Genomic DNA, 12,539 nt, shown 5'->3' with positions numbered 1-12,539 from the left:
GAAATATGTCAGACAAAAATGGGTATTCAACTGGCAGCACTTTTGCGTATGAACCACTACGATACAAACTGCTGTAGCTGGGAGAATAGAAGCAGTACGGGATAAACTGGATATTCTAATGTTTCTAGTGAATTTTTTTCTTCCCATAAAAGAAAAAAAAGGGGTAAAAAAAGCCAGGCCAAATACAGCATAACAGTATAGTTCCATCAGAAATTTAAAAACAAACTACAAAAACTACAAAAGCCTTAAGTCAAAAGAAAGTATATACAGGTATCCCTCAAAACTACATTCTTTGTGAAACTTGTAATAATCACAGCATCAAATGATAAAACTGCCGAGTGTTAGTGCTTATGGGACCTCATCTATCTAGAAAGACTTGCAATTATTACTAAAAATAAATATTCCTTTCTCAGACTCTATAGTGTAGCTTTTCATTTTCCTGTCATCTGTATGGCATTATAAAGTTCCCAAGGACTGGGAAAAGCCTCACCATGCTGTCCTTCTAGTCTTTCTTATGAGCTAGAAATTATGCCTCGGAAGAGCCAGTACCAGTAGCACTGAGTAACAAGGAGAACATGCGAACAGTGCAAGTATAGTTTTGTAGTCACCAACCCAAAGAAACATTTACTGCCAAAAGTGAAGGGAAGGTCCTTCTCTCCCTTTCAACCAATTCTTCTGATCCTTATCTTGTGCTACTGTTAATCTTCTGAGTCTCCAGACAGTAGCACAATCAGCCTGCTAAATCCAGCTGAAAAACAATTTTTCCCCTCTGAGTAAATTTTCCGCTGAACCGATTATCTGATCTCATTTACTGCACGAGTAATGTGCTTAGAGGTCTCTGGAAATGCATCGCTAAGATGCAACCAGTACTGGTTGTTGTTCAATCTGTAGATTTAAAGCAAACATGGAACACTGCTTCATCTGCTCTTAACACCGCTCAAGTACACATGAACTCAAGATGGGGCTGGGGCAGGAGGTGGATAAAAAAAAAGAAGAAAAAAAAAAAGCCTGAATGAGAAACACTGACCCTTATTCACAGCTCTAGCAGAAATGCAGCTGTAAGACTCTCTGGCAGTGCTGCTGACATTTCTGTAGGGAGATGTCTGTGCTGAAGAACCTGAGTGTTTGCATGGCCAGTTCCATACTCATTACAGCAGTGATCTTAACCAGATACTGTGCAATCAAAACAAATTTAATTTCTCTCCAATTTCTCAGACTCTTCTGCAAATCTAAGCTACACAGTTATACCCATTAGGCTGCTAAGCCAAGACGCATCAGAAAGAATGTAATTTATCACGAGGATTGTAACACACAGCAAGGAGACTCAGCTAAGAACTGAGGTGGAAGAGCTCCAAGGATTAAATGAAAATGATGGAATGGCCATTTCCATTAGAGAACAACACTGTAACACAAATACTAATTGCAAAACACTATAAAGTACTCAAAAAAACTAAAAAAAAAAAAAATATTGCTGTGAAAAAATATCCCCACCTTTATTTGTTCATGCCAAATCAGTGTTTTTTGCAGAGGAATGGAAGATGCTCTTTCAAAGCACTCAGTGTTTTCTCCCCATCAGTTATTACACAGACTGATAGCTGTGCTCTGCTTTTACCCTTGTCAGAAGGGCCTCACCCAGAGGACAGTACTTCAACATCTTAATCTTGTTATAGTATCATATCCAAAATACACAACAGAAATCAGCCACAGCCAAGAATTTTCTGACTCAATTTTTTAAAAGGTAATCACAAAAAGCCAATTTATCAAAAAGTTCTCACAGAAAAAGAATTAAGCTTTGGCAGGGTGGAAAAACAAAATAAAACGCTGTCTTAAAAAGATTACCAAGTGTAAGACTGAAAACAAAAGATGCTCTGCCCAGTACAATCAATAGCTCAGGGCAAAGTAAGATTAGCAAGATATAAATTCAAATTCCTACTGTGCATGCATGTGAAAAGTGCTCTGGAAGGACTTTTCCAAGAAATGTGTTCTAATACCTATACAAATTACTGACTGTTGAGGCAGCTCAGGTAACCAAACCCAACATTTTTACTGAAAAATATAAAATATACATAATTATTACCATATTTGCCTAGAGGACTTCTCTGATCAAGTTTTGTGGATTTTTTTTTTAATAGCTGTTCTTTAGAGTACATAAAAAAATATTATAGCATCATTTTATTTTTCATTCATGACAAATGCTCACTGTGTTCCCATGTATGAAACAGACATATACAGCACAACCTGGGTTTCTCCAGTTCTTAATAGTGACGTTTAGTGGTTTGATGCTCACTGTTTTGATTCAATGGATAATAATAAAACATTCCAAGTTCTGTAACAGAGGTTGAAACAAAAGGAAAAACTTCCAGTAAAGCACTGGACAGACAGAGCATCTCCATACACAGCCCATCAACAACATACCGGAGAAGTGTTTAGTTTTTGATGTTGTAGTTACAAACTCATAACTAACTTGCAAGTAACACAAACATGGTCTTGTAAGTTACGAACAAAATCCTTAACAGACATTTCCTGACTTTCTAACCTTTTTTAACAGATGTTGATTTTCTCCTCTTCCACTTCCTCCCCTTTTTGCTAACTAAAGGGCAGTTACAATGTTACAAATTCCAGACAGGAACAAAAAAAAAAAACCACCCCTGCTTCAAGGTAACAGAAGCATTACCAGCTAATAGCTAGTAATTGTGGCTTTTACCTATATTGCCCCATATATTCTTGAGCTAGGCCTAAACACCAAAGTCCTCAAATATGTTTCCTTCACAAAACATCTACAGGAACAGCAGCCCTAAGGTCTTAAGAGGTGGAGTGAAGAAGGAAGCTCATTGTCAAATGAGTATTAACTTTACTTTTTTTCTTCCTTTTTTTATCCCTAAAGCATTTAAACATACTAAAACTTCCAACCTGAAATGTATCATCTATACGTAAAACCAGAATAAGATGTGAAACATTTTCTGCAAAAGACCAACCTGTGATGATAAGACATTCATTGTGATCCAAGACTTCAGTGATGAGCCTTGATACAATCAGTTCTGGGTTGATTAAAAACCGAATTTCTTCCTGGACTAGTCCTGCCCCAGTCACACCACCTCCAACAAAACGGTTTGCAAAATCAACCTAACAAAAATATATTCACGAGGATTATGAGACAAGCAAACAGCACAAAATTCTTTCGTTTACCAAGGTAAATAAAAGTCCTGTACAAATTTCAGTACTTCTGTTGAAACCTGCTATCACTTCAAAATACAAGCAGCCTCATTAATAATAATAACCTAAGGGACAGAGCCTTAATTAACAGTATAACTATCTTTTTTTTCTCTTTCTAATTCTCCAAAAACTTTAAACAAGCAAGACATTATACAGCAAAATCAAGTTTTGCACCTCAAATGCTCTGAATTCAAGTTTTGTGGGTTTTCTTTTGAAGAGCACATACTGAACAATGAAACACATTTCAGTAAATGTGAAAGATGATAATAGCACAGTATTCTTTTCGCATTTTATGGACGTGGAACAATTATTAAGTTGTCCTTTAATAAGCATTCTGCCCCAACTGTCCACAATGAAACATTTTAAGATTAGCATTGCCCCCCTACCAGTTGCTCTGCACTTAGAAGAATCTCTTATGAATTCTCCTTGAAATGCACCTGAACAAGGCAAGTAATTTTGATCATTAAGGTTTCTACCTGAAAGAGAGAAGCTCTGGACTCTTATTTTTTGCTGCAATAAAACATATTTTGCAAATCACATTTTTATATAGACAAGTTTTAAAAGGATTTGGTTTATCCAATAAAGTGATTACTATTTACACAGATTAACTGCCCATATAAATTTGTAGTTTAAAAGGTCAATTCATCTTTCAAATGCTATTAGCTTCCTACTGATTTTTATTTAGATAGCTGATGAGAGCACACTTTTTTTTTTTTCCCCCCTCCTGTAAGAGTTGCTGGAGCAACATGAACATCCGTGTAGATTAGAAACTGATTCAGGAGTCAAGAGTCAAGTCTAAAGCACAGCGAGAGCCAGCCACCACAACAGCATGCATTCCTCCAGTCTATGCTGGAAACAGCAACATGCTCCAGTTGTTTAAGAACCGCTGAACTTGACTACGATATAAAAAAGTAACATGAAAATGACCCAAACGTTCAGTGTCAGAGCCCCAAATGCACATGAACTGCCCTGAGTAGCCTCACCTTGGGCCCCCATCCTGGCTCCCGTGTGAACACACAGCCTTGTCCTTGACCTCACCTGAGACACATCATGTATGGGCCCATGCCCAGCCCTGTTCTCTGCGGATGCCCACTTGCTGACCAGATGTCTAGGACTGACCTTGGTGACCTGACACATCACTTAGCCTTTGTCTGATGACCACCAGCCTGTCGGCAGAACCTGTCATCACCACCATCCCTGCTCTGCTTATCCCAGCCAGTGACCCTGCCTGCTGAGGCCGAGGTCACTGAGCAGAAATATTTCATTTGATAAGACTTCAAATGGCCAGGAAGAAACATATTACATCCCAGGCAATATTCACTTTTACAGAGTGCAACAGAAACAGTACACGAAAAGGTATAATTAAATCTCTCACCTCTGAGGTTATATAGTTGGATAGACACAACAGAAAAATGGTTATTGAGCAGTTGCTCAGTTCTTAATAATTTCAATACACTTAATTGCATGCTCAGGTTTCAGTCACAAGACAAGTTTGAGCAAAAAGCATCACAGAAAAAACTCCTACTCGCCTTCCTCCTCTTCCTTTGCAGTACTTGTTCCTGGCTAAAGTTGTAATTTTTATTTTTTTTTAAAACAAACTCTAGAAGGCACTTTCTTTTTTAAAAAAAAGAAAAGCAAAAAGCAAACAACTAATTTGAAAAGTCTGAGTGTGCTCCGTAGATATGGACAGGACATCCTCCTTATGAATTTCTTTTGCTGACTGCCTCCCAGACCGGAACAGTGGTGCTGGCAGCAGCAAGAAAGTCTCCTGAACCACTGACCTGGTCACCGTCTGGGGCGCAGAATAATTTTTTAAAAATAAACTGAAACCCTTGACAACTCATCAAGATCACAGCCTGAAACTTTTATCTTGTCAATCTTTAATCCTGGCATGAACCATAAGACCTGAAGCTGTCCAGAGCTTCTGATTTTCTGTCAGCTCGTTCTGTACCAGGTAGATGGGCAAACCTAGATGGGCTGGGGAACACTGACAGCACCAAGACTGGCCACGGAATTAATTTTGATGTTTCTTTTAAACTGCATAACATCTTGTCATTTAAGTCAATTGAGGATAAACAAATAACTTCATTATGCTGGCAGACCACAAAAGTATGACAAATCCATGACATAAAGCCAAAGTTACCGTTATATGTGCTTACCTGTAGCATACCTTGTCCATTGCTTTCAATGGTGCCTTCATAAGTGACATGCAATCTAGACAGTTTTTTCTGAGATCTATCATTGAGGAAAAATATTGTACAGAAAGGACGATTACAGAATCTCCAAAGACATCCATTTAAAAAACAAAAAGATATCCCAATCCAAACTTCTTACACACCCTAAACATAAGGTGGTTTAAAAAAAACCCCAACCACCTGACGGATTAAAGTGCGTTTGCCTCTCAGAAACAATTTGTAAAAGTTTAACACAGTCAATTGTGTTAAATTTGAAACTGAAGTTCGATGTTTTTCACACAAGTTTGTCCCACTTAAACTTGCTAACCAGCAAGAAAGCCACAATAGTCGTGTTTTTATGCTGGTTATCACCCATACTTCATTATATTTCCCGTGACTTCTGAAATCAAGTCATCTCTTTTTTCCCCACTCAAGCAACAGCACCAAAGATGTGCTACTGTTCACTGTGTAAAATTCACTTCAGACTTGTTGGCTTCACAGGCAAACATACTGGAAAACCCAGGACACTCAAACTACTTGTGGCAGTCCACCCACTTCCCTCTGTACTTCTCTCCATAACAATCCATACCAAACATTGTGTTCTGTAGTACTTCCAGGCCTGAATTAATGTCATATGAATAGGATTCAGTTACCGATTTAAGGAATTTCTTACGTTAACTGGATGTTTGACTTACCTTTCCCAGTCTGGAAACTCCTGGAGACACTGCCTTGTAAATGTCACCAATCCCGTAGGTTCTACAGGCAAACCAACCCCAGAGGAAAACGTATTAACTGCTGGAGCTTTAGTCCTTAGATTATTTTAAGTGGTAAGCTTTTAAAATTACAACATCATTCTTGGCAGAAACACAAAAGCTTAACTTTCCTCAGGAGCAGCTTTGAATCTTCCCCTGACAGCCCATGCTCAAACTGAAAGCAAGTAACATGAAGACCAAAATACTCACTTCTGCCTTTGGAGTTTGAGTATTTTTCTTTTTCCAGATCAAGGAGAAACTATTTATCGAGTGATTTTTAAACTGTAAACACTAATAGAAAGACTTGATAGTTGGAAGTAAAATGTGCTGCCACTTAGAAAAAAAGAAACTGTGAGCGTTTAGAGGTTGCTGCTGTTCAGAGTCAACAGACAACGCACAAAGTACTCAGCCTATGGATGGATGAAGCAGCAGCTCATGTTTCCAAGAAAATCCTACTACATCAGCATTAGTGGATTCCAAATCAAGCTGTTTTCAGCCCTGCCAGGATGCTAGTCAAATTCACTGTATTTCAACCGAGAAATGACTCCTGCCCTCAAGAGAAAAAAAAGGAGCTATTGCTCACTGCAGGAAGGATACATTAGCATCTTCTCTCCTTGTTTTACTCAAAAAAGTTCGTTTTGCAACAGAAAGTATCAATCTTTAAGTCATGTAATCCTAGTGAAAACTGCATTTGAGACTCATTTCTGTGCTCCAGTAAGTCTATGCTTGTGAAAAACATTCAAAATAGTAGGTAAAGCACAAACATATCTTTCCAAAAGCCTTAAATAATCCTATGCTTTTCTTCAAAATTACAGGGGTTTAGGGGAAATAAAAGGACTACTGGCTCTTAAAAAAGTAAGTGCACAGCTTTCAGTTATCAAGTGGTTTTCCACAAAGGAGCTCTGGTTATCAGTGGCAGTGACTTACAAATTAAGCATTCACCTTTTGAGCACAGTCTTCAGTTGATATAGTCTCCACTGTGTTCTTTTACAAGGAATTCAATTACTATTTCCAATATGCAACAATAAAGAATTGCAAAATTACTACAGTAATTTACAGAGCTAAGTTACTTCAGTCTTACTAATTCCTTGGACAAAAAAGAACAAAGAAATGGGGGTCTCTTTTGGACGTATGATAGGAATTCTTAATTCAAAAAAAGAGCACTCAAGAAACTCATTAAATGTTATTTAAAGTTATCACGTTAGGAAATGCAGTTTCATAAAGCATGTTCCCAACAGATTTCATATGCACAGGGGGTCAGGGACAGCTGCATAAATTTAGGATTTGGTTTGCATGAAAACATTATTACTCAACTGAAAAAAAAAAAAGGCTAGCACTCTGTCTCTCTTCAGTCCAACACTTGGATCACAATTTACTTTTTACATCAGAGATTTAGTTCTATTGACATTGCTGAAAGTTTGATAGCTGAAACAGGATGTAGCTGGACTTAATTTGTGGTGAACTAAAATTATGAACTGAAGATGGACAGAACCAAGGAAAGGGATTTTAATATTTAATATCTTAAAGCTGTCTGTCTTTTAAAAAAACCTTCTGAGAGAACATGAAGCTGATAGTAAAATACTGACATGTAAAGAAATAAAGTTCTTTTAAAAAATACTGTAATGAGGATATTGCTGCGGATATGATGTATGCTTGCTACTGCAGTAAAATCTCTTTCTCCCGCAAAATACAATATATAAGCTCTAATAAAATTATCACAAAAAATTATTTTTGAAAGCTTATGCAAATGTTCAAATTCATGGCTACAACAAGAGATCTGACTACGTATGCTAAGGAAAATACTGCACTAAGTTCTGAAGGAGTTGGGGATCTCTCATGTCTTGCTATCAGTTGTTTTATTTGAGCAGTGCAAACTTCACAACAGCTTTGATTTAGGAGAACAGAAGGGAAAAAACTGAAATATCAGCACAAGTAGGGGAAAGTCCTTCAGAACTACAAAGGTAGTCAGAGGACTAAATGTGCACACTGGGGGAAATCTGAAGCTTAAATCAGAATCTTTAAGCCTATGATTTTAATGACTACATATGGTGCTAAGTTCCCTCAACATCCTCACTTTGATGCAGTGTAGCAAGTAGTTGCATATATTACAAATATACCTAAGTATACTTACATATACACATTTATATACACACAATTTGTATAAGGGGGGGTGAAAATATTTCTCTGTGTATTTTACACATTCCCCTCATATCCCCCTCTCAGAAAAAACAAAGCCCTGCGCAAAAAATTTAATTGCATGCATCATCTATATGAGAAGAAGTTACATTAATACAAATACCAGTGTACTTAGCAAGCTGGCTTTTGTTGCACACTTCCATCATAATGCTGGATAGCCATTTCTAAATTTAATGGGATTAATTTTTTCACGTATCTGTTTGTAGCTCAGAAAAAGAATAAAGGATATACTTTTTTCTGTGACTCTTCTAAAATAGCAGAAAAGGGTCTTAAGTTTCTCAGGCTTCCTTGGTGACCGTCCTTCAAACAATCTGAAAAACAAGAAATAAAAGCAATTAATTAGATTTCAGGGACATAGTACATAGTTATTAGGCTACAAACTTTGATTGATTTTTTAATCATTATATGCACACTTTGATTAGCCTTCCATTTAAATTCTGTACTGTGGAAAGAACTCTTTAGACAGCCCCTATAACATGGGCCTTTAAGAGTAACAAGTTCATTCACTTGCTAAGTTTCTTATTAAGATGCTCAGTGAATGCCTATCTCATATTGATACTGTAATATCAAAAAATATAACTTCAATATGAACATCCAAGAAAGCTAATAGTTTGTTTGCAACAGACTGGCTTGGATTAAAGTACGTAACCAAGGGGTGACAATACATACATTGAGTACTCCAAGATCCAAATGCTTTACCCTACTTTCAGCTCAGTGAGTTGCACAGAAGAATTAATGCAACCATATTGCTTTCAAGAGTTGCATTGCACCAGCAGCATTTCTAAAGAAAATAACCTACCCCCAACAGAAACTGCTTCATCCGCTGGGCAACTCCTGGCATTCTAACATTCATTTGTAAAAACCTAAGCATTAAAAAGAAGCGCCCTATTTTTAGCCATTAAGTGAATGTATTCTTTTAAGGTTAGCTGAAATACTTTTACTGCATCATCTGTCCTCCAGCAACTTGAACACGCATTAGTTAATTTCACTTCCAACAAAGTGACAAGGCATTGTTACTGGCAACACATAATGGAATTTATCTGGAAGGAAGAATAGCAGCGACTTCAGAAATAATATCCTTTGAGTAGGAAGTTCACTAAAAGATGTCTGATTCAGTGAAAGCCCCAAGGATGTAAGATTGCGCCCCAATAAGCAGTCTAAGTAAAGGAATGACACGACATTATTTATTTGTTTCTACGTACTGGGATGACAACCTGCCTTTAAAACCAGAATGCTGTCAGGTGATTGCAGCTTTTAGTAGCAAACTACATTTTTTCAGTATTTAAGAATTCTTATGAAGTATATATGCTGAAAAGATCAATGTCATCCGAAACGTATATTAAGTCACAGTAGCAAGTTTTGAGGTGGTTAAAAAGGTTTTATAAAATCTCTCTCATTCATTGAATAATGAATCAGGCAAAGGCGGCAAACTCCAGACTTCGTCTATTTTAAAATGGGCCAATATGCAAGTTCTATCAAGAAGTTCTGCTTGCATGACTAATAAGCTGTTCATAAAAGGAAGAGTTGATACGCGTGTGTGCACATGTGTGCAGGTCCTCCCTACGTGCATAAATAATCTCTGACCTTTTATCTGTCAGTCTCATTTGGTATGAATCCTTTGAACTGGTTAATTTATCTGTTAGTCCAATCATGCCTTTACTAGCTTTTTGCCTCTTTACATCAAATTGAAATCTCACTTATGTTGCAAACTCTCAGGAGAGTGTTCTTCGTATCACAACGGCAATACATGACTCAGCATAACTAACAGACTGGGGAGGAGAAGTCCAGGACTGGAAAAAAACATGACTAAAATAAGTCACATCAAGCTAAAAGGCAATGGCAAGGCAGATGAACTTTGTTTCATCCATTACAATTACTCATCAAAATGCAGCCACTCTGTCAAGTAGGGAACTCCAACCAAATATTTTCTCTTGTTAAAAGCTGTGTTAACTACCTCTCTTTTTTCTCCTCTGCGATCAAAGCTAGAGTAACACAGATTTGCTTCTGAAAAGTCTCATTTTACAGCACATAAAATATTCCCCAAACAGCATCTATAATTACAATAATGAGAAGAAATACCTGTATTTCTGTTCCAGCCCTACATGGCTGGGTAAAGACCACAAGGCAGCACAAAAGAATCTGAGAAGCTCTGGGTTCTGGCACAGGCGTCCCTTGCTCTGGAGGGATAGTCCATACCATGGAGATTGAAGAATACTATGGCCTTCAAAATTACCTGTATTTTGACCTAGTAGCTGTATTAATCCAGTAACTACATGCATCAGATCTTTTATAACAGTTAACCCCAGAACTCTCATCACCCTTCTCCGCACAGCATTTCCTTTTCTTTGCTACGGCATAACATAAATTGTACTTTCTCTTTGAAAATCCACTGTTAAATACAAAAAAAAATATTAAAAAAATGTTATTTATTAAAAACAAAAGCGTGCAACACCAGTCCTGCACACACATTTTAGGACCACAAATCATGTTTGTCTGAAACAGAACACACTCATAAAAGGATAGCCATTTGTGGCAGGCCAAAACCACCGCGTCTTAGATCAATTAATTGGTATTTTCTGTGTCTAGGATTTACCTTTACTAGTGAACTAATGGTAAACTGAAGATAGCTATCTGCAAACATGCTTTTTATTTATCTATAATGTTTGAAAAATACAAAACACTAGTATATCACTTGCATATTTCCATATAACCAGACCAAGGAACTCTTGACTTCAATTATTAGGAATTTGATTTAAAGGCCAATTAGACCTTAGACCTGTGGAAAAATCCCCAAGGATTTTAACGGGCTACAAATTAGCCTTAAACCCTCACAGTATCTAATTATTTAAAGTTATTGATATTCATTCAGTTGAAACTGATTGCTTCATATGTTCCCTCAAATTTCCATAGAAATCATGATATCAATGATTCGGAAGGCTTCCACCAAGCTATACTACATTCAGAAGAAAAGCACAAGAGAAAACCCAACACCTCCCCCTGCAACACACACAGGCAGCCAAGCTTCCCGAAGTACAGCATAAAGTAACCAACATGCAACAGTAAAAGCAAGTGATACTTAGAACAATCAAAAATGGCCCAGTCCTGCTCCATTAATTTAAGTGAAGATATAACACGGCAAAGTTATGAACGTTTTAACCTTGATCCTTACTTCTGAAACGGATCAATTAGGCAACATTATGATAAGTTCTATTTCTGAAGCAAATCTCTATTTTGAAGAACAAAGCTATATGAGGGCATCAATAAGATATTAAATAAAATTCTTCCTCAAGCTCTGTGGCACAGATCCTACTAAAAAAAAGCTGCCCAAAATTGTAAGTGGAAACCACACAATCAATTTCCTGACAGAAGAACCCAAGGCCAAAACCCATTAATTCCAATTAAAGAACTCATCCAAATGAAGTGCACCGTAAATCAAATGCAAAGCACTGCAAGCCTACTTTCAGGCGAAGTAATTGAAATATTACTGGCAACTGCATATGTAAGCTGTTTTGCTTTGTACAAGATGTTCTCACTGCCATGCAGATAACTTCAATTTAGCAGATATGGGAGTTAAGAAAGCTTGCAGAGCTGATCGCCAAACATAGCCACAAATTTATCTCTGGCTCTCCAGCTTCCAAGCCAGGGTAGCAGCAACGTTAATGAATGAAGACCTCTACAGGGCCATACTTAAGTGTTCGAGGAATCAAGGTCAGAGATTTAAAAACATAAGAAAGCAGATGCGTGAATGATGCCATAAACACAAAGTAGACTGTTAAAGTCATTCTGGCTAACCAAAAACTCTTTCCTAGCAAGTATTCAGACAATCCAATTGTTCTGAAGAGAATTCCTATATATGAGAAATATTAAAAATAACAACTGGTACTGGGAAAATGTAAAAAAAAAAAAAAAAATTTAAAAAGGACTCAATGAATGTCAGTAAACATACAATGAAGTTACAAGGCAACAGTGTATACTATTTCAGTAATTATTACAAAAACACGTGCATTTCTTTTGCTAAATTTCCCTAAATTTTAGGGTGGAGAAAAAGCATTTTAAAACTGTAATCAATATTCTGTTTTCTGTAGTCTCACTGACTGCAAACACAAAATGGTCTTATTTCGTGCTCTCTGACAGCACAAAAGCTGGAGCCAAAAGCTCTAAGGAACCTGCTCTTAGGTCCCTGGAGTGCTGAGACAAGCGGCAA

The 12,539-nt window shown here is 37.2% G+C and overlaps 1 protein-coding gene across 8 annotated transcripts in view; it reads right to left on the bottom strand.

Moving 5' to 3' along the window:
- The window catches only part of PARG (poly(ADP-ribose) glycohydrolase), a 71,216-nt gene that overhangs the window by 17,277 nt on the left and 41,400 nt on the right, over positions 1–12,539 (bottom strand). For 7 of the 8 annotated variants that reach the window (XM_040605402.1, XM_040605395.1, XM_040605398.1 and 4 more), the window contains exons 10-13: positions 8,567–8,646; positions 6,083–6,143; positions 5,373–5,448; positions 2,976–3,123 (exon numbers count right to left, since the gene is read on the bottom strand). In XM_040605402.1, coding sequence (XP_040461336.1) covers positions 2,976–3,123; positions 5,373–5,448; positions 6,083–6,143; positions 8,567–8,646 — 365 coding nt within the window. The remainder of the gene's footprint in view (positions 1–2,975; positions 3,124–5,372; positions 5,449–6,082; positions 6,144–8,566; positions 8,647–12,539) is intronic. The other variant, XR_005829557.1, reaches the window with a different exon arrangement.

The sequence above is a fragment of the Falco naumanni genome, chromosome 9, assembly GCF_017639655.2.
Source record: "Falco naumanni isolate bFalNau1 chromosome 9, bFalNau1.pat, whole genome shotgun sequence".
NCBI lineage: Eukaryota > Metazoa > Chordata > Aves > Falconiformes > Falconidae > Falco > Falco naumanni.
The sequence above is the reverse complement of the archived record's forward strand: the minus strand, read 5'-3'. Positions and strand labels throughout refer to the sequence as shown.